This window comes from Trachymyrmex cornetzi, unplaced genomic scaffold (assembly GCF_001594075.2).
Source record: "Trachymyrmex cornetzi isolate Tcor2-1 unplaced genomic scaffold, Tcor1.1 scaffold203, whole genome shotgun sequence".
Lineage (NCBI taxonomy): Eukaryota > Metazoa > Arthropoda > Insecta > Hymenoptera > Formicidae > Trachymyrmex > Trachymyrmex cornetzi.
In genome coordinates this window covers 194,939-218,680 of record NW_017296669.1, presented here as the reverse complement: position 1 = coordinate 218,680, position 23,742 = coordinate 194,939, and the positions used below count along the sequence as shown (strand labels likewise).

Here is a 23,742-nt window from a genome sequence, read left to right as displayed (position 1 = left end):
TCGCCTTTCAAGGTAACTTATATATAATAAATAACATTTTTTTATTTCTATTAGATCAATAAGATAAATGTGGTACCTAAATTATTTTAATTAGACAATCAATTTTTTTTATTGCTCCTGTTGAAATAAAGTATATTTTTACTATTACTGTATAACATATGTATAGGTAGTCATATGTTTTAAACATATTATCTAATAAAAATTGTTTGATAAATAGTGCACTTTAATATATTGTAATTCACATGGATAAAGTACCTGAAAGATGACTCTCATTAAATAATATGCAATTCAAAATAGCCAGTATATTCTGTTCTCAGTTAGTTACTTTTGCAATTGTTGTAATAATTTAGTGTGAAATGTACAAATTTACGTCTACTGTATCTTACAAATTTCTGTACAAATTTCACTACGCCGTTTTAAAATTGTTCGAACTCCGCTAACATCATCCTATTTTGAAAGTGCAGTCTAACTTATTTGGTGGTATTGGTTGGCACTATACATGAAAAAAAAGCAGTGTATTTAACACAGTAATAAAAAATAATTCGTTTTAATGGTTATGTTATAGGATAAAGTCACCTATTATGGGATAACTTTTTTTAAAGACTTGTAATTTATTTAATTTGTAACCTGAATTTCTGCCTTCATATCAAATTTACGGGAAATATATTTAAGTTTTATCGCCAAAAGTTAGCAATCGATAATATCTATACTTTGTTGTATGTGAAATTTTTTATCAAAAGTGCCGATTTTGATCATTTAAAAAAAGAGTTCCTAATATGAGATACAAGGGCTTTCTTGTATGAGGTGGTATCTCATAACAGGAAACTAAGGAAAAAATAAAGATAAGCTTTTTATACACTTTTTAATTATATTACATACAAGTAGGAACAAAGAATTTAAATGTTATACATAATAATTATACAATTTTTCGACGTGTGTGTATGTCAGTATGTATGTCTGTATGTGTGTGTATGTAAGTAATCTTAACAATAGAATCGTCATTTTTAACATTTTGTTCGATAATGTGCTTTGAAATATTAAATTGTTTAGATGCTCTCATGTTAGCTAGGAATATCCTGAGTATCTCATATTACTTCTATGCCTTGCGGTTTCACGATCATCAAATCTAATCTTTACAGTTAAACAAATCACTATATTACGTGTTTACCTATGAATACGATCTTACTCGATCACTGCATGCAGACTTTATTATCTAATATTTGTTTTTATATAATAAAATAAGATTTGAAGACTAATCACAATAAAATTTGACAATATTCGATTTCACAAATCTTTTTTTTGCAACGATTATATGCATGATCTAATAATCAATTTTCTGCTAAACAGATTTCACACTAAGAGTAAAAAGTTTATGACAGAACCAAACATATGTGCATTATTAGTTTAACAGAAACCCCGCTATTTCATATTAGGAACCTATCCCATAATAGGCGACTTTACCCTATACAGATATAAAATGGCACAAATTTTACCTCGATTCAATCTGACTTTACTAGTGTGATATTGATGTGTATTTGTTACGAGAAGTAATACCACTCGTTACTATTAAGAAATCGTTGTAAAACACGTTTTACGTTATTCACTTGTCGTTTCTACATGCCATCGCGCATCAGTCTATCGCTCGCAAATCGCTTATTCCTTCAACTCACTCTTCATTAAGACGTCCATCGTTTAAATAAATGAATGAATGGATAAATGAATTTTAAAAAGTCGCCAAATCTCAATCTTTCCTTATAAATGTGCGTTACTATTGTTACTAAATGGTTTATATTAGAATCTAAAAAGTTGTTTGGCTATGTTATGTTAACGTCCATTATGCTCGTGCATAAAAATAATGTGTAAAAGACAGACATTTTACGTATCTTATAAAAAATAATTTTCTCTTCAAGTTGTGTAAAATATCGGAATTCATAACAAAGAAGTAACATACATACATTTTATTTTATTCTTTGTTTGTATTATGTCAGCAGTACAAAAATAAAAAATTAAAAGTAACGTTTCAATTGAATTTAGTTTAACAAAAATTACAATAATTGATATTCTTACATTTTTCGTACAGCAAAAAGATTAATTTATACAATTAATTTGATATTTAGATATATTAATTTCAACGCGTTATTGTGTTTGTTTCTAATTTTATAATATCTCAGAAATGATACATCCGCATATTCAAGCAAAACGACTTGTTTGCTTTTATCGTATTATTAAAAAATAAAAAAAAGATAGAGATTACCATTGTCTTTTTCATTCATGTGAAACCAATGTTATATAATTCATTCATACGCATATTTATGTATTAAAGTCATATTATCGTTCGTATACTTTATGTAAATCTTTTTTCTTTGTGATAATAAAATTGCTATGGTAACTAAAGGCATAAAAACATTTATATTATATTAGGTGTTAAACTTAATTTCTGCCGTTTTTCGTCTCCAAAATTGATTTGTTTCAAGGGGAAATACCTTAATCAAAGTATTATTAATAAAGTATTATTAATTAGTAATAAAGTAGAAAATGGAAGAAATTACTTTGATTAAGGTATTCATCTTCCCTTCGAAACAAATCAATTTTGGAGACGAAAAACGGCAGGAATTAAGTTTAACACCTATTACATATAATCGTGATTATTATAAATTCTAAATCTACGATAAGTTTATAGAGGTTTTAAAAATAACAGTAACCATATATTTTAGTTCAATTTGAAGGACTAAGATTTTAATGTCATGCGGATTTATTAGTCAAAAATTTAACGAGATACGAAACCACGCGTGGTGAGATAAGGGGACAAAAGCAAAATTTGCCGCACCTCAGTATCGGAAGGCCGCAGGCCTGTGGTCCATGACCGGCCGACGCAGCCTCCTCCCGGTTCCACAGAGAATCGGAGTCACGTTCAGTCAGTGGCCGACTCCCGTCCGTGGAGGTGGTGCGCGTTATCGCTCCTTCGGCTCCTTTCTCAACAGTGCGCGAAAAGGAATTTTCTGATTTCTCCACATACGTTTCAAGGCTCATCCTCAGCGGGCATGACGAACGTCAGGAGCACGTGGTTAGTCCAAAAATTCTGTTTTCCTCTCTGTTGATTTTCATTGCATCGAATTCATTATACTCCGTTTTTTTATATCTGCACTTTTTGAACGCATTCTTCAATCACCGTATAGGTATAAAGAACACTAAATGTTCGTCTTGATTTTCTTTTTCTTCAATTCAAGTCTCTCAATTCTCAATTCTCTCTCTCTCTCTCTCTCTCTCTCTCTCTCTTATTCTCTCTGTCTCTCTTTCTTTCTTTCTCTTAGGCTGGGAATCGATTTTCGTTTAGCCCGTTTTTATGAAGCGCACGGAAGTACCCAATTACGAAACCATTTAAAGGGAGTTTTAATTAAAGAGTGAGGTGGTTCTTGCTTGCTTTCTATCACGCCGTTCCTGTTAAAGCTATAACACGTAATTAATAATTATGTTGTATAGAAAATGTTTATTTGAAATAATTTTTAGACTTCTTTTCTAATTTACCTCACTCCTTGAGATAAATCGAGATCATAGGATATATCAATATTATCAAGAATTGATATTGATATTGTAATTGGTATATACATACATATATATGTATACGTATATCCGCGTTTGCACCCTCATTCGCAAAATGATTCATGAAATTCTTGTCACAATTTGAATGCGTATTTTCTCACATGGTTTGATCATTAGCCATGTGAAAATTCCGTTTCAGAAAAGTTTTCATCTCTGCTCGCCAGCAAACGTTTATTCCAACAAGCACACTTTGCACATGTTGAGAAACAGGAGATGGTCTCGTGAGTCCTGAGAGACGCGAAGGGCAGATTGGCGACATATGTGTCTTCTCATGACTGACATTTATCAAAGTGATTCGAACACTTTTAGTTAGCTTATTATTTATTATATATTGCTTATTTTATTTGTTTTCTAACAGATTAGAATAATATTATTTTTAATGATAATTTTATGTATAATAATTACCCACATAATGTTATGATCTAATCGTATAGCAATCATAACTTTTACTGTTCCCATAATATCTACCACGATTATATAGTATACCTATTTTTCTTTTTCTTTTATTTTACTTCTTTGCATATGTATAATATAAACCTGGAAACTGCATTTCGTTATTTATTTTTTGTTTTATTTATTTTCTCTATCTATTTTGTGTTAAGCTATCAGACAATGCTTTCCTGTTATAGTATTTAATAGTGACTTAAACATTACGGAAACTCCGATTAAATTATGTTACAACATGAATTATTACATGTAATAATATTTACGTGAGTCATAGAAATGTATACATATATAATGTCTTTGCTTTCAATTTACGATTATAACAGCACTTCACTTGCGGTAGTTAAAAAGGATTATTGTAACGAACTTTTATATATACATATATATAGATGCCATCTTCCTGGCATCTCGGCTAGCTCGGTAGGGCAATGGGTTATGTTAATTCCTTTGATTCTATGTATACATTCTTCCGAGTTTGTACATGGAATACGCGTGTAACTTGTCAGAATTTAAAATTTAACCAGCGTTAACGCTTGCAAACGATGCGAGATTTAACATTGCACTTGCGATTGTTTTCCAATAAAATCACATTTTGTATTTTATAAAAATATAAGGAATCAGTTTTGTGCTTCGCTTATTTACTGCTTTATTTATTTTATTTATTTACGTACATTTATGTAAACAAATGTTTGTAAACAAATGGCAAACAAATGTTTTTCGTTTCATTTATTTATTAATTTATTTTGTTGGCTGCTTTATCATTTATTTGTTTCATCAACTTTTTCATTGATGCAAGTAATAGGTTCTAATGAAATGTCTTCTTCCAATTATATATTAGCTGCACTTAATTTGTTTATTACTTGTTGGTTTATTGCATGTTAAAAGGTGTATCCCCTTAACAAGTATCTTCATGCCGATGTAGTAATATTACAAAGTTCGTTATTCGCACGATTCCAACACATATAAAAAATAAAATAATTTATTAACATTCTGATATCTTCCTTGAATTTCAAACTCGAGAAACTTACTTCTATTATTGTGGAACAAAAGGTTATAGGCTTATGGCGAATAAACAATTTACGATGTTGGCCAAATAAATACGCGTGTTCTTCACTAATCTCTGTATATTCGCCTATAGAAATTTCCAACGCGAAAAGCACTCTATCAGGTATACCCGGGCACATATGTTGCAGACAATCCTGCATTTCCTGGCTTATTTTAGTTTCTCTGCGAAAGGGGAGAGGGAGAGAAAGCTGTTATTTCTGTTCCATAAGTTAATACTCCAGGGCAGCCCTCGCGTTTGGTTAAATACCAGGCACTGTTCCACTGTTTCAAAACACTCAAAAGTATTACGGTTTTGTTTATTGTTAGGCGTTTTTGTTTGTATAAATGAGATTATCGCACGCGAGAGGGTCGAGCTGTAAAAAATAATTTCAACTATTACTCGTGCATTTCTCGATTACAGAAGATATATCATGATGTACACTCTCACATTATTCTAACTAAATTTGAATTAATTACAATCCTGCGAGTTATTTGATTGATTAAAATAGGAGTTTGTTAATTTTGCTCACTACGTACTAAAAAGATAATTAATGAAACAACTATATTTTCAATTAGTATAAAACTTTACACTCGTTAAAAATAATTTTGCGGCAGCGTTCATAAATGGTACGAATGTATATACATACCCAAATTTTTGTCCTTCTCAGATATTTATTTATTTATATGAAAAGAATATGGTTTACCGCTACTTTTATCCAATCTGCTATGCAGTTTTTAATTAAAAAATTGATTTTGTTAAATTCCTGTACATATACATATATGCTTCTATAGGAATTATTCACGCTTTTACCTGATCTCATGACAGATAAGCCATTAAGTGATTTCAGCAACAAGATTACTTGCATAAATTCGTTTGACATTTTATTATTTATGAATTAATATAGGCTGTTAAAATTGGTGGGTACTTAATGCATTCTTTATGAAATAATACACTGTAATTTTCATTTGTGTCTAAATTTATATACATGAATAAAATAGCAATTAAGTAGGATTTTATCTATGTATACTTTGTATATACGTATAAAAAACGAATTTATTACAAAGAAATCAAGAAAAACATATATAATTATTAAATTAATTAAATGCAAATAAATTATAAAAGCAATGACATTTATTACAAATATAGCTTATTTGAATTAAACTCTTTTATTTTAAAAAGTTGCTGTGTATTAAAATTAATATTCAATTAGTATGTAGTTTGTAAAAAATCTTAATAAACTAAGACATTATTCAAATAAAATATGACTTACAATTGCGTTTCGTGAAATTAAAGTCTTGACTTTCGTGAAAATTAAATATAAATTGATAAAAAATTGAAGACTTCTGAAATTATAATTATATGCTACTGTAATCAACCGAATATCGATCTTTGTTGTATAAGATTTGTATACAAATTAATAATACTCACTATCGACATAAATTAGATATTGATAATATTATGTGGATAGAATCATTATCATGTGATTTTTTATTTTTAATCGTATTTATTCTTTTTATTTCTTATGAGGAGAGTAAAGAACGTTAATTTATTCTCAGAATTTTGATCGGATGAATACTCGAAGTAATTGTATCGTTTCTCATCCGTAACAAACTTGATTCGACCATAGTGGAATGCCATTTAATAGAGAGGGCCTTACGTGGAATTTTATAATTGATTTCGTATTTAAATCATAGAGAGCTGTTTTTCTATGCGGCACTGCCGCACAAAGCATTATCACGAGTGTAAAATTATTCTTCTAAGAGCAGACTATCGCAATCAATCCGAAAACCTATAATATTCTTAGTGATCGACGGGTGGAAAATGTCTCATTAAGTATCTCATAAAGATTATCACAAACATCATCTTTTCTGTTAATAATATTGAGCGTAATAATAACTTGCACTCAACAATTATATGCGAGTATCAACATTCTAGAGCACAAAGATATGATTCCTCGAAGCATTGTTTGCTCACGATAATTACGAAATCTATGGACCCAAGTGTTTCGACAAAAGGAGCAGAAGAGATTGAAAAGAAGAGGTCGAGTAAATGAGGGACGAGAGAGAAAGGCCAAGCAAGGAAAGCGTGCGCAGTTTCTTTTCTTCTCCCTTCATCCTCACATAAGAAGGAGTTCTAGAGCGGAGAGAAAAAAAGTACCGGTTATATCGTAAGAGAGCGATCGTAATCGATAAAATATCACGATAGGGATGAGAGGGAGGATAACCCTTCTGCGCTTGTGCACATCACGCACATATGAAAAGATATAAGAAAAGGTATGAGAGGAAGCCGCACGTATAACTCTTATATGACGGACAGGCAATGTTATAGGTAAATAAAAAACAAAACTCTCAATGGAGATGAAAAAACCGAGTCTTTTTATATTGGAAAAGCAGTCGCTTTTTCCAATCGCGATTTAATGAGAAAGTATTTAACGGTAGGCAAATTGGCATATATATGCGCGTACGTACGTAAGTCTTTGGAAGTACGAGTACCCAGATAGCACAAGGACGTCCATAGAAAGTCCAAATTATGTCCGTCGAACGTCCTATGGATATCCATGGGATGTACATTTGTCACAACTTTGTACGTCCATAGGATGTCCGAACACCAATTTTGGATCTATTATGGACGTGTTATGGACTAATTTTGGACATCTTTTTCAGTTGAAGACCTTGCTGCAATATTAGTAATCACGTACTATATGTGATAATACGTGTTTATTGGAATATATGCTATTACCATATATTATTATATATACCATCCTCTGACTGTCTTATTTATATTCTCCGCTTTCATCAAATGTGAGTTAGTTCAATATTGCAGTAAGTGTGTCTTCAATTTTAAATTTGATTAAAAATATTTAAAAGTATTGGGTATTTCATAAAAATAAAAATTACAATTTTTTGGAATTAACTAATTTTATTTGGGTAATATTATTAATATGATATTATATAAGATATAGAAAAAGTATGTTATTCAATACTTGTTGGTTCTTGGTTCGGTAAATAATACGAATATAATAAAAATATAAAGAAAAACATTTAGTAAAAGTAAAATTCAAATTCGGATATCCATAGGATGTTTTGAATAGGACATCCGTATGACGGACATCCCAAGGACGTCCATTTTATGTCCATGGACGTGCGAACGTGATTTAGACTTAAAATAGACGTCCTGGGGATATCCAGTGCTATCTGGGTAATCTGTTAAGTTTACATTGTCGATGTAATAGATTACCTTCATATAGATCTACCTTGCTCTCATACTCACAACCAGTCGTTAATATAAGATATATTTGTTCTTGAGAATACAATAAAACCTGCGAGTCTTTTCTCATTGACGGACATAATAACTTGCAATTAATGAGGATCATTCATCAGGCTAAGTACGATCGTGATGCGCAAAATCGAGCAGGACGAAATTAGCGGACTCTTTGGTCCTTTGCGGATGAAATTGTGCGCGAAAAGCACGATAATAATATACGACTGGGAAGAAAAAACATGGTATCTGACTCTTCATGGTAACTTTTGTGTATACCTCAATCATCGGTATAGTTCGTTTGTTGAAGTGTTTAACCACATCTATTGAGCGGATCGTATGGCGCGAATGAACCGTAGCAAATTGGTACCGCAGGTTTTATGTTGTTAACTTACCAGAAAAATCGATCGGCAAAAATTGTATTGTTGGTCATCGTCGGCAAACGCGCAGAAACATAAATTACTCATGACTGAACATACCTGTAAGCCGTACGATCTTTACGATTATATGTTTAACAAACCCGAAAAGGATCTGCCTGACAAAGTAATTCCTACTAATATATACTCGTTTTTGTAGTATAACTTTTATCTTTGGTTTAAAATGAAATGTTAATAATTTGCATTCTTAGCAATATATCACCATAAAATTAATCACTAGGGACTTATGAGAATTTTTACATCCAAGTACATCTATTGAAACATAACTCAAAATTGGAAAATTTAATACAAGATTTATTTAATTTTAATTCAAGAAATCGATTGCTGCAATGTATATTGTATCATCGTGTATAAAAATATTTGTTAAATAGTTTAACAAATTTAGTTTTTGACGTGATACATATTATAATAAAACATTTCAAATTAAAGAAAAGGAAGAAATCAAAAAAGGAAAGAAAGAAAAAAGAAACGATAACAAAAATACGTTCAAGGATTTATTCTCAATAACGATGCGAAACATGTAACATATAACATATAACATTCTAATTAAGATATGACAATGGCAAAATTAATTCAATACAATCGAGAAGAATCATCTCCGTCCTGTCACATAGAACACATCTTTCATGTGTTGATTTGACAATGCATACCGAGCAAACAAAACAGGAATTGTTACTTTTCTCATCGTTTCCTTGGGTTATCCTGTATTCCAGAACTACAATTTCAGATTCGTTGCATTATTTCACATTCGCGTATATCACGGCATCATCGTCAAGTTTCTCCAGATCGCATCCCTTGTCGGAATAAGCACCAAGGCAACCTGTTGCGCGCGCTCAGATGCTGTTCTCCGTCGTTGCCTCACGTCCGTGACCGTGTCAGTGAGCTTCCTTCGTTCTCTCTCCCTCTCCTTCTCCCTCTCCCTCTCCCTCTCCCTCTCTCTCCCCCCTCTCTTTCTTTCTTGTCTTCGTCTCCCACTTTTCTCAGGTCATCCTCTCTTTCCGATACTTTCGTTCTTTCCTCGTCGTCTTCTCTCATCTTTTTCCCACTTGCCAAGAGCGACAGAATGCCCTTCGTCTGCGACGTGTCTACGATGCATGTTCTCCTGGTGGTACGAAGGCCTGAAACGTCGCACTCTGTTGCTCCGTTCTGACACGGCATCTTCGTTGCACCGACATTGGACGCCACCGTGTTCTCGCCTTCTCATAATAACACTCTCCTCTTCCTGTCTATCGAGCGCACCGCGCCGGCTCTCTTGCGCTTTTCCAAGCTCGTTCTTCCCTCGTCGCGCTCATTCGGCTATTCTTTCCATCTCGCTTGTTCGTCCCCTACCATTTCGACGTCGCTTTCTCGATGCCGCCTCCTCTACTGTCTACTGATACCTTGATCCACATGAGCGAAAGCGTTCTTCTATTTTAGAAGAGTGGTCTCTCTCACGGGATGAGCGGCTAAAAATGTGAAAATAACTGCTACGATCAATATCTGTCTAGCTTTTAGAAGAGGTATTAGATGAATGAAGCAATGATATTGACAGGCATCAACGTACAGTACAAAATCTTCATATTTCAATGTTGCAGATTCAAGAAAATTATTTCCGTAGATATTTATTTATACTATGATTGATGAAAAGTTGAAAACCAAAATTGCTGTGTTTTGTTCATTGAATAAGATATGTAGTTTAAACAACAGAACCATTCTTATGTATGTTTCTTTCGTATTTTTTAATGTGCTGATTTCAAGCTAAACTAATAGAAAAATATTAAAAATTGCAAAGATCAAATTTTAAAATTGTACTACTTTTAATGTATTACTTTTTTAATATGTTTCCATTTGATCAGTTTGAAATAAACATTCACAAATGATTCAGCACATCAAAAAATGCAAGAAGATATCCATAAGGAAGGTTTCACCGTTTAGGCTAAATTTGGTAATTTTACTCATCCTTTACATTATTATTCTTATTGTTAATTTAACTTATAAATTTAGCCTATAAATTCAAGTATAATTTAATTTACATCTTAAACAATCATAGAGACATTAGGATAGTTAATACTGAAAAAAAATATATTTCAAAAAATATAGAATTTATAATTTATCTTATATATATTTACGAATATATATAATATTTATTCCAAAATATTTGGCCGCCAGGGCATTTTACATGATGCAATTAGACGCAGTAGTAAAATCATTTAATTTTGTACAGTAAACAAAGAATAAGTTTATCCTTTATCAGAAATAAGAAACATGTACTTAAAATATGTCTCGTGTGCGTGCGTGCGTGCATGTGTTGTGTGAGAGTCACTTCAAATAACCATTGTAAATATCTTTCTACATGTTCTACTGTCACACAGTGCAAATACATATGTATTTGTATAAAACTACGTTAAATGAAACAGCGGCCGTTTACTCAATAAATAAATTAGTAAACTCAATATGATTCTATAATATCTTGATCCATTATAAAATCATGTTTTTCACAGACTTTTTTTTACAGATTCATAATTGGCAGGAGTTCCTTCAATCAGTACCTATTTACAGAATATAAAAGTGGGACAGTAAAATCTGTTTGCCGAGGAATTCTAAAGATCTTATTACAATAATCCCTCACGTGCATTTCTCTGTGAATCGAAACGTCGATGTCATATATCGGGTGTTCGCGCTTCGATAGATGAGTAAATTATTTTAGAGATAATTTTTTCGAATTCATTGCACTTGTAGTAGCGTGTGTAGTGTAGGTCCGGTTTCTCACATCTCGACATCGTTTGTATCTGTTTCAAAGAAAACCAAAGATCTGCTCGGCATTCTTCGAATATCTCAATGAGATACGTAGCTCCTTGATTCTCTGTAAACCACGAATATCCGATAAAGATCCCGCAAGCCTGGTATATTTGGTGTAATTTCGCGTTATATGTATGATGCTATACGAGGACACCGAGTGCATCGTTTCGAGTATATACATATATGTATATTCTATAGTAACTTATCTAAATTGAACTTGATTCTTCATAGTAATGAGATTTCTCGCTGCAATATTAAAAACAATTGGAAAATGGAATTTTTTTCATACGCGTATCAGGAATGTCACTTGCATATATCGGAGTCGTAGATTATTTTCTTATTTTTATTCTTTTGAATTTGCAAGTTTATTCATACCTTTATTACAATGCTTATTTTATAGAAAGTAAAATATGTGTTGTAGTACTTTATTACAATATACGTTACACTTATACAATACGCTTTTGAGACAAGACTAAGAGCGAGCTTTCTAATTATTATTTCATCATATTTTATTTTTTAAAATAATTTACAATAATCGAAAAATAATTGCTGACAGCAAAAAAATAGTAAAATACAATTTATATATGAATAATTGAAAGCTGAGAATTTACAAAAGTTGATACTTTTTATGAGACTAATTGTGAGCATTATATGTTTTTTGAACTGTTGATTCACTTGTACTTATATTGCTATGCTGTAAGTCGATCCGAAGATTACGACAGCCTTTGAACAATTGATATGTTTTTAAAAATAAAATTGCCTTGGAAGAAGTTGTGAGGGAATACCAGCTGAGGTTGAATAATATGACAATCAAGTTCGCTCTTTCTTACACATGCATCTAAAAATCGCGCGCACGACATATTACAATATTACATGTTTTACAATACATACAAAACTAAAAAATTAGAAACAAATATTGCAAAAGCAGGGTACAATGAAGAATTAATGAATCCTTTTTCACTTCTAATCCTTTCGCCATGAGACGATATATTCGTTCATATAGATTAATATATTATTAAAATATGCAATTTTGCTCAATTATGAAGTAAATAGAAACCTTTTTGATAACCATATTTTATTATTTTAGAAATTTATTAGATATCATATATCGCATGTAATTTATTACCGTTTAATTGATGCATCGTAACTGCAGGATGAAGGAAAATAATGAAATAAACTATGCAACATAAAATATATTGCCAGTCTCACAAATTTTATAGATCTTATTATGAAAGAACTATACGAAGTCGAAATAATAAAGCCATATTAGTAACTAACATAATCATTTCTTGCAACAAAAGTGCATTGTAATTTCTAGAAAATTTATTGTCCAAAAATTAAGTTATCGAAAGTTATCAGCCTGCCGGCCTTTTTGATCAACGTCAAAAGGTACCAAGATGGATGTTGCAAGATTGCAGGGTTGTGTCTACCCGACAACGATGCCCTTGCTAGAGGATCCGGATAATAGGGTTTGCAATTTTTACCAGTTTCTACCACACCGTGGAAATCACGATGTAATGCGTATCTTGTGCGTGATAACGATCATCAAATCGCACACGATTGCAAGTAGATATCATCCACCATCGCACTCTAATCTGTAATAGAATCAGCTCACTCGTCGACGCGGTGGATCAAATATAGGGACTGTTCGTGAATGTCGCGCTGTCCGGTTATTATATTTGCAAAATATTCGATATCAATTTAAATTCCTAAGTTTTATGATATCGCTGATGTATGAAATTATACTTTTTAAAACTACTAATGTGTTATCGAGCGCGATAATTAATCCCGTTTCAAAAATAGAATTTAAAATTTTTCGTAATAAATAACGAGGAGTGCGGAGCATGGGACGATGATGAAACATTTGAGTTACGATAAGAAAATAATAGTTTTACGAGGACGAAAAGAGATTACATAGATGTTTTAAGCCAATAATATTCTTCGACCCAATAAATAATGATTCCAATTTTTAATGAGAGAAACTCATAAAGCAATAAATAGCTATAAATTGAAATAATAGATCATACGCGTTGTTGATGTCTATGACACTTGCGTGGTCGCGATGGTGAAAACGCGAAGAAATCTTGTAGTAACTAACGGGTGCTGGATTCTTGTATACTTGGTGCATTAGCGAAAATGCTTCTGCCTATTACCTGTTTGCTACATACAGTAGCCACACTGTTTTTCTAGGCAACATTCGCGCTGCAATTTCTACTTACTTACGGTAATATCGCGAATATAAACGTATCTTTCATTCACAAAAATGTTTATAATACTTTTCTTTTGCCGCATGTAGCTAACGTTAATGGCAAGCAATTTCAATGGAGCAGTTACTGAAATTCTTTACAACATCATTAAATTGAATTTCCATATGAATTGCATTAGCATGGGTAAATAACTGAATTAATTTCTATCCTTATCGCATCCTAAATATATATTTATAGTTCTCATCCGATCTACAACTTTAAAAAGTTACTTGGGGCAATTCAACGTTCTGAAATTTTTAACGCTGCTATTGCACCGGTATTATTTAATGGGGCTATATTCCATAAATCTTATGTTACTGTCAAACCAATTAAATTAATTGTGCCTAAGTAAAAATATATATCATTTGCACATAATAATTGCCTCAAGAATTAATTATTAGATATAATTGTATGTATATCCTGTTAATTTATAGTTTATTATTTATAGTTTATTATTTAATTTATAGTTTATTATTTTTATTTTTATTTGTTCAATTTTTAAGTAGATTTTAACATAAATTTTAATTTTTGAGTTAAATATTAAAGTACTATATTAAAAATCATAAATCAATTATAATAAAATTTTTAATACATAGAACGTTATTCGAAGCTTTCCTTAAGTACCTCCTACAGTCCCTTTTTAAAGTTTTGTCTACCAATTAGTTTTCATACCAGTTTATTTTTCTTTGATTAATTTTGATCAAAAGAATGAAAAATGGAAAGAAAGATAATTCTCGGAGTAAATGAAGTGTTTGTAGAATAAGAAAGTGTTAGGAATTTTCCGACGTAATGACAACTTGTTGATTATTATTTTATTACTTTATCTTAAATAAAAGACATACGAACAATGCCGGCACGTTAAATGCATAACATTAAAAATATTTGCAATATATGTGTCAAAAATTCAAGGATATTGCGAAATTGGACAGTCGATCCTAGTTTCTGGCATAAGCAAGCGGGCAAAAGAAGTCACAGCTATTGAGTAATGTGCAAACAGATTCGCTGCTAATGACTATTGATTTAGCTTGTATAAATGATTTAGGCATACCATATGTAATATGTATTCAACCTTTCGCATCTCTTATTGCGTATTCCTAATATGTATGTGCAACCATTTTGAATGTCATCGAGATAATCATCAAGATACGAACAGAAAAGTACTTGTAATTACTTCTAAATACTTCGATTATGTTTTCAAGAAAGTTTATAATGATAAAATAAAAAATTTTATTTTACCATTATAAACTTTCTTGAAAACTTAATCGAAATATTCAAAAGTAATTAAAATTTTATTTAATAGTGTTTATAACTTGATACTATTTTCGTAAAATATTACTAAACGTTTTTATTCTAAGGGTGTATTTGAGTGTAACGTATAAGTTACGTACACACAACCTTGCGCAGATTAAAAATTAAGAAAAAAAAATATTTCAAGTGTAATATAATCTGCAAGTAACAAATAAAAAATATAATTGTACCAGTAAATGACCGAGATAATCCGCAACTTGTGCATTCTAAGAATTCCCCGTTTTATAAATCAAATATTATATGAAAATGAATGTACGCTCCTCCCCCCCCTCTCTCTCTCTCTCTTTCTCTGGTCAAATACTTTATTATCATATATATTCACGTCTTAGGCAGCTTGATGACGTTTACTCGGTCAAGTGTTTAAAGAAAATGATTGCTTAGTAATGATTTATCGTTGGATGCGTGTGTTAGCTTAATTCATATAAAATTTAGACGCATGTGCATTCTAAATGGTAATGACATGCGTAATTAATCTAATTGACGCAGTGTTTTATACATCGCATTGCAGCATCAGGCATCGTTGACATGTTCTCACATTCACAAGATGTTGCTGACGTACACATGTATGACTCCGCATCAAGTGTCGCGTGCTACTATCTTTGTTAATTAATGTTTTATCGCGATCCCATGTGTCGTATAGAACCACATATTTGTTTGGCATTTAATATTGCGTTGACTGATGATTGGTTTTAATCAATCAAATTTAATCAAACACAGAAAAAAAAAACGTATAGAATAAATGGTTAAAATCGATGTTGAACATCTTTAATGTTTGTTTATCAGAATCCTTTAGAAACTTTTTAAAAATGTAAATTAATAGTCGGTCTCGTTTTTCAAGAACATTTTGTTTCGGAAACATTTGCTTACTATGCAAAAATGATTTGTTTGCCATTGATTCATGTTATTATATTTAGGTGTATTAACGCGAAGAGTTTTATTTTTTAATTAGCCCATTAACTGGACCATACACGATAACGCACATTTGAATAAATGTATCTGCGGCGGTCAGTTTCTGTTCGCTTAATAGCAACGTAAGTTGTACACAAATCACACATTAGTGATGGAAATTTAAATTACTAATTGTCCTTTTTGCCTTGAGTTTTGGACAACTCGACTGGACACCTTTTTTGCACCTCATTCTAGCGAAGGAAAACTTTTAAAGAAATTTATTTCTTCAGCTACTTTATGCGATTTTTTTGAAAAATAATTTTTTAACAATTTTCTTTTTTAAGTGATGATAGAAGCTATAGAATAGCTGTTTGCGATTCGTACAGCTAATAAAGATTTGTTCTAAATCAAATATAAAATTTCATGCATTGAAGAAAAACTTTTAATAACTTAATTTATTTTTAATTATGGTTACTATTAATAAAAGGTTTGTACAGAAATGTATGGAAAACATGAAATTTTACTAATTAATTTTTTATTTTGTAAATATACTTCGTACTCTGTTTACTTTAACATACTTCTTTGATAAAATAAAATTTTTATATAGGCTTTTGTAAAAAAATGTATATATTTTTTCCCCTCGGCTTCCTCGTTCTCTAGAAACACAACTAATTAAAAATTTACGTTAAATTATATGTTTAAAAAATCTCGCCATTTTCGACATAGATAAAGAATTATGAATATTATTTTTGTCTTCTCAATGAGTTGATTCACGAAATCTTGAGTAGTTATCTAAAGCCCTTATCAGAAACAGTAAAGCTTTTACTTCTTATCGATCCGTGGAACCTTCTTCTCACAATCAAATCTTGTGGACGAAAAAATGTAAAGAATACAGAAAAAAGTTATCTCTTATGTATAATTTTGTTATATCAATATGGTAAAGCATGAATATTTTCAAGGATTTATTTAATGAGTGATTAATTCAAATTTAAGATTAAGGTTAACATAATGTTAACGTCAAATAAACGAGAGATGTGAATTTCATTACATAAAATATAAAATAATATGTTAATTTGAAATTCCTAGCGCGTCGTTAAGAATTATCACAGTTGCGCGTTGCAGCATGTTCGTTTGTAAGTAACCAGTTTCCACTTGACGACGATTTGCGATTAGACATGTATTAGTACGATATTCATGCCATTGGAAAGATATAAATAATTCCACGAGTACTATTTACATCTGTACCGTTTTCAATCAAATGCAACAGTATATGTGTCGCTTCACACCAGATGAGAAGTCTCATACTACCGTATGCGCATATTTTCTACAGCGCTTGACAAAGATGGTGTGTATTCAGCTTTCGAAATATATCAAAAATGTGTTTAATAAAGAAGCGATAAAGCAAAGTGATGGGATACATGAGATGTTAAATTCATCATAAACAGTCACAAATCAACCATAAATCATACTCATTCGTAAATATTTAAAAATATAATTGTAAATATAAAATAAGTTATATATAATAAGATTAGCTTCTACAGATTATAATATTCATAATACATTTAATAGTACATATATCAAAATGATGCCATAGCTTTAACGCAGTTATCGCTTACATAATTTGTAATAAATCACATTAAAAGTGATTAATAATAGTAAAATTGAACATTATACCTATATATGTTATATTCATTAACTTTTTTAACAACAGACATTGCAACTAACAAATTTAATTAATTCTTGATTAATGTAAATTTCTTTATTTTTATATATATATATATATATATATTAAAAATAACAAAGTATTATTTTATATTTATAATATTTAACTAATATGTAAATAATCAAGGTGATGAAATTAATTTACATTCTAAATAATCTGGTTATTTTGCAGTTTGGAACTAGTTGATAATCAATTAAATCGTAATCAAATTACTTGCATGGTTTTGGTTTAAACGTGACTATTACAACATCTGAAATGTCAATTAACAAATTTTCAAAGTTAATTCGTATAGAATATCGACTGAATAGTTTATGATCATCGAATAATAATTCATGCACACACACACACACACATATATGAAAATTGATTAAATCTTAAATTTAATGAAAAATTTTGTTTTATATATATATATAGTTTTCCTATATTGTGTGTGCTATTTTTTATATTGCTAAATTATATTTTAACACATTACTTAAATTAATACAATGATTCCCTGTTGATAATCGCGCAGCGATTATACCTAAATGCAAATAAGAAGTGAGAACTCAAAGCACGCACTGAGAGAAAAGATTTTGTTATAGGAACAAATCAAGGGAAAGCAAATGTGATATTTGTTAAAAAAACAATCGATTTGTTACGATTGCAAATTAATTCGTCAATGTAACAAATAATCAATAGTATCGCTAGCAAACAAGAGGCTCATATATATATAAAAGTCGTAGACGGTTGCAGGGTCTCAAATCGTAAGAAATTAATTAATTCTACTCAAGTATTCTCCCTATATTTGACTGTGCTTGGTCGGTTTCCTACAACTTAAGACTCCACGATCATCTATGAATTCTATGTAAACGAGCTAAAGTCTATCCAAAAGATAGGTTAGATTCTATATAGTTTGTTTCTGTTACTAATAATTGGTTGGTATAGCAGACTAGCAGCAATCACAACTAACATAATTTGTTGTTACATATTTATCAATCACCAGTTAAAGGTACTGGTGGCTTGCTAATTTAACAAAATCCTTTCTCTCAGTGCGGAGGTATCCTATACCATCAGAAATGGATTGTTTATTATAAAAATTAGAGAGCGTTTAATTTCCAATTTGATCTAACGATAACGCGCCTTTATGTCTTACATCACGATTATCTAATCTTTAGCAAGTTCCAATTTACAATTTTGTGTTTCCATGTCTTAATCACGACTCAAATTTTACGTACTAATTGTTTAATTTTATTATTTTTCCTTTCAAGTATAACATCATTGAATATAAATTATTCCAGTCTTTTCAATTCTGAAGCGTTTATCACCCATTTTTGACAGCAAAATTTACATAATATGTTATGAATGAGACGGTACTTTATGTTTAATAAATATTTAATCACCATTGCTAATTGTTGAGTTTCAAGAAATTAATAATTTTATTTACGATGTTTGACAGATCGTTAATGTTATGTAATCTTACGTAAAATACAAGGGAATCTATTCTTTATCTTTCCAATTGTGCAATAAAATCTTCAATAAAAAACAGAAATTTATATTTACATCGTATTATGTAAATAATTGAAACAATTCATGAAAAAGAAGAAGAATTTTACTCGTGATTCATAGGAGCATAAATGAGGTGTGAATTATTGCAAATCAATTTGCCAGATTCACACGGTACTGATCTTATATCTTGACCGAGATGCTGTTCCTGACATTCCTTGTTCGCTATGCATCGTAAGGAAATGAACGTACCACGATCCATTTATCACTGACTGATCCAGAAGGAACTATGGAAATACAAAGCCGCGAATGGCGAGTGTTCTTGCATTCGAACTATGTGCGGAAAAATGACTTAACGGTTGCTTGAATTTCATTGCATCAATGTTCGTCTAAATTCTTGTTTTTAAAAGACGTGTTGGTTGTTTATACAACAAACAGTTTTCAATCAATCTCTTTGTATCATTTTTATATTTTAAACAATCTTTTATAATTAGAACAAGCCATACGACTATGAATCACGGATAAGATATTCCGCTTTTATTATATATTAGATACTTAAACGTATTTTTATTGTTAATTAAACTTTGACAATACTATCTTAATGTAAAATATATTATTCAGAATTATTTTTAATCTGAAATTAGTATGAAAGGTATATACAGCGTATGTGTAATAGTGGTCCAAAATTAACCATATTCGATAGAACCTGCACCTAAACTTACCAAGCTACGAGTTGTTTATTTCTTCTTCATTCAAGCAAAACAGGAAGATTTTCGTATATACCATTCTTACATTGAAGCAAAACACGTTGCCTCTGATGTGGCGAGGAAGTCTTACGCATGAAGGTCTCCATCCTTCCTCGATTATTTTTGGTGCATATTCCGCGAAAACAGATCTTTGACAATCTTGTTAAGACAAAATTTGCTTAATAGATTTAAGTAAATTTTTTATTTGTATACATTTCTACATACACGTTAAATATTAAATAGCAAATAATATGAAAGATATTAGTAGATCACTATAAGATAAAAAGAATTGAAGAATATTAACTAAAAAATTTAAAATATAAATGTAAATGTAAGCCAACGTTTCGTTAAAATAGCACACAGATGTACATACAGTGATAATACGTGAAACACTATAATTTACACTTAGTAATTTAATCATCGATTGCTGGCGGAGGTTCACTGATTAAAATATAAATCGCGGTTTCTACAAAATCAGATTAAATTGTCCAGCGCTATAGTTCACTTCGTATAATTTGGGGTATCATGATTGAGATTTTAATAACGATGTAATAAAAATCAACCGCTACGGATTACTACTATCATAATTTGCAAATCAACGCTTTACAACGAAAATAATAACTTTAATTAACATATAATATTATTTATATAAGCACACTAGCATTTTACAACAATCTTTCATTCAATTTATTCTAATGTACATGAATAACTAATTTAGCTTAATGACGTAAACTTTTTAAAAATTAAATTAAATTAAATAAAGAAGTTTTCACACACAAAAGAATTTTCATTGTACCTTATTTTAGTGAATATAAAAATTACAGCTTGCAGATATTGTTTACGATGAACATTCGTCCAACATTATTGTTTATATGGCGGTAATATTGCACTCTCATGACAACGCGCTTTAATATTTCATGTTATCAAAAAAAAATCTAAAAAGAGTATAATGGAATCAGTGTATACTGCACATAATATGATGTAGTTATCTCTGAGAAAACTACGCCAACAAAATTTCGAGATAATACGCGGATATGATAGCAAACGCGAATATTCTGAAAGAATATTATTCTTTCTACTAAAAAATTTCCAAGAATTTGTGAAAGAAAGCTACATTTTTATATGGGACAACTCTGTGACTTTAAAGTGCTGGCAAATGTTATTTTTAATAAAAAAGTAAGAACTGAAGGAAAAATCTTGATAAAAGTATGTATGTTTGTTATAAAAGTATACAAATATCTATGAATTAATGGATTGATTAAATTCTGCGATTAAAAAGTATATATTCGAGATAAAATAATAATAATTTAAAGTAACATTGTCTAAAGTAACATTGTCTAATTTAAAAAAAAAATTGAAACTTCATAAATACACAAAAAAATAAACTTAAATTCTTTCTAGAAAAACAAAAGAATAACTTGCTCAGTCATCCTTTTCTTTCTCAAGATACAGAGAATAATAAAATATTTATTGTAAACCCCTACATTAGAGAATTACGTAGACATTATCTACATCTCTCAATATTCAATATCTCGTCAAACGTGGAGTATCTTGTAATAAGTAACACAATTTGTCATGCCAAATTTGTATTTTTTTCTTGTTTAAAAACGTATGTGTAAGTAACCGTAAATTTATCGTTCTGAGCATAAGTAGATTTCGATGAATGATTTTTCTTCCAATGTTCCAAAGTACGAATGAACAGTATTATATTATTCTGCGAGAATGGAAAAGAACTTTTAGTGAGTGACATTAGGAGCTGCATACCGAAGATATAGTCAGAGGTATTCTCGTTACTTAGAAAGAACGAAAACAAGACTGAAAGAATATCCATGCGACGAAATATGAAAGACATCGATATAATACCCATATATACGCGAAGACGAAAGAAGAGACAAACGAGTAAGACAGTGTTATAAAGATTAGGAGGAAACTATAAGAAAACAGGGAAGAGCACTATCATTGAAGCTGTGCCTGGTATTGCAAGATCAGGATTGAATCGCATGAGGATTGAATCACATGAGCATTCGTATGTACGCAAGCGTGCACGTATGTAGGTATATGTTTATATGTAGTGTGCCATGTCACTGACAGCTACCAAGAAGAGAGATTCAAGTGAGCAAGAAAATGGTATGAGATGATACAAAATAACAAGAGGAAGAAGGTAAGAGATTACGCAGCGGACGATGAAAGGAGTTCCACTGCTCTCCTATAAACACCTCGTTGTCCATAATCATTGTACTATGCTATACTGCTGCTGCTGCTGCTGCTGCTGCTACTTCTGTTCCTGTTGTTGTTACTGCTGCTGCTACTGCTACTGCTATTGCACGGAAATATAATAGATCACGATCTCTGAGCACGCGATTAGGAAGTTTAGCACGCACGTACACGCGGCTCCACAAAGGCTACATTTTCAAGATGAATTTGTAAGATTAAATCTGCTCGATAATCATACATATATAAATATCATTATAACGTGATATTGGAATGTTAAGATTGTTATACCGTGCCAGCACATATAGTGCCCAATAATATCCGATTCAAGTTGATGATGTGCAAATTGAATAATTATGACAAATAAACCAACATAGATCCACTACTCATCACATCACGCGTTTAAATTTCACGTAATCGCGTGCAGCAGCGTAAATATATGAGTCTCCTGTGCATTTAGCCGACGGCGTATATACATATATATACACAAATGTATACGTATATGAAGAAGCTGGTGCATACTGTTGCAACAAGTGCATTAAGTACTAGCGTCGCCTCGTAGTCTCATCATTGGTCGGTCGGCACAGACAGTACGGCGCTATTTGTACCGATGCAGATTATCTGCATTTTTATATAAATTTAACAGTCAATTTGCGAGAATCAGTTTATATAATAATTTCACACGCGGCGCGGCGGTATCATCCCGTTAAAACCATATAAGCGTCTAAAATTGTAAATTTCATTAATTTTTAATTAAAGAACTTTAATTACAGAAAAATGTACATGCATATGAAATTTTCCATAAAATTTAATGAGGAATACTACTTTTACCAATATGCATACATTTTTTTCCTTAATACATTTGAAAAACATTTTTGTAAAGGTCAAATAAAAAATTATTTTTTAAAAATGTTGAAAAATAATTAATGTAAAGATATGTATATAGTACAATTTTTATAATGTTCGTCAATCGTAATGTGAAGATGTAGTGAAACATCGTATCTGTCTTGAATATTTTTTTTCTACATTTTGCAAAAAAAACTTCAAGCTTGGCAATTATAAGAATGTATGGACGTCATTTTTACAAATGTGTTAATATTTATACTTTAAACAAATTATATATATGTATATATATAAATTGTGTTCACAACAATCCGTTTTTATTAAACAATATATTTTTATTATTTATTTATTTTATTTGTTATTACTTTTATTATTATAAACTAAAATTTTAAAAATGATAACAAAAATTTAAATTTTTTTTAAAGTCCTTTAAATATTTAAAATAACTTACGCAAAATTTCATTGCAATTCACTGATTAATTACAAAAATATAGAATAAACAAATATTTTGTTTATTTACTGAATAACTAGTTCATGCATTGCAATATAACTTTATAGAAATAATCTTAAATATATAATGTACTTATATATTGAAAAAAAAGTTGAATTTTTTATCATTTATTTTATAATACATTTCCATATATTTTTATTAGAGCAGGGATTAAAAAAATACTACTATTTATTAAAATAACTTATGATTTATTAGATATTAAACTTAATTCCTGCCGTTTTT

The 23,742-nt window shown here is 30.4% G+C and overlaps 1 protein-coding gene across 1 annotated transcript in view; it reads left to right on the top strand.

Annotated features, from left to right (window-relative positions):
• The first annotated feature begins 2,929 nt into the window (after positions 1–2,929).
• Positions 2,930–23,742, top strand: part of Ppn (proteoglycan-like sulfated glycoprotein papilin) — an 89,261-nt gene continuing 68,448 nt past the window's right edge. Inside the window, 1 exon segment of the mRNA XM_018505254.1 lies at positions 2,930–3,064. Within this exon segment, the coding sequence (XP_018360756.1) occupies positions 3,042–3,064 (23 nt within the window). The 5' untranslated portion in view covers positions 2,930–3,041.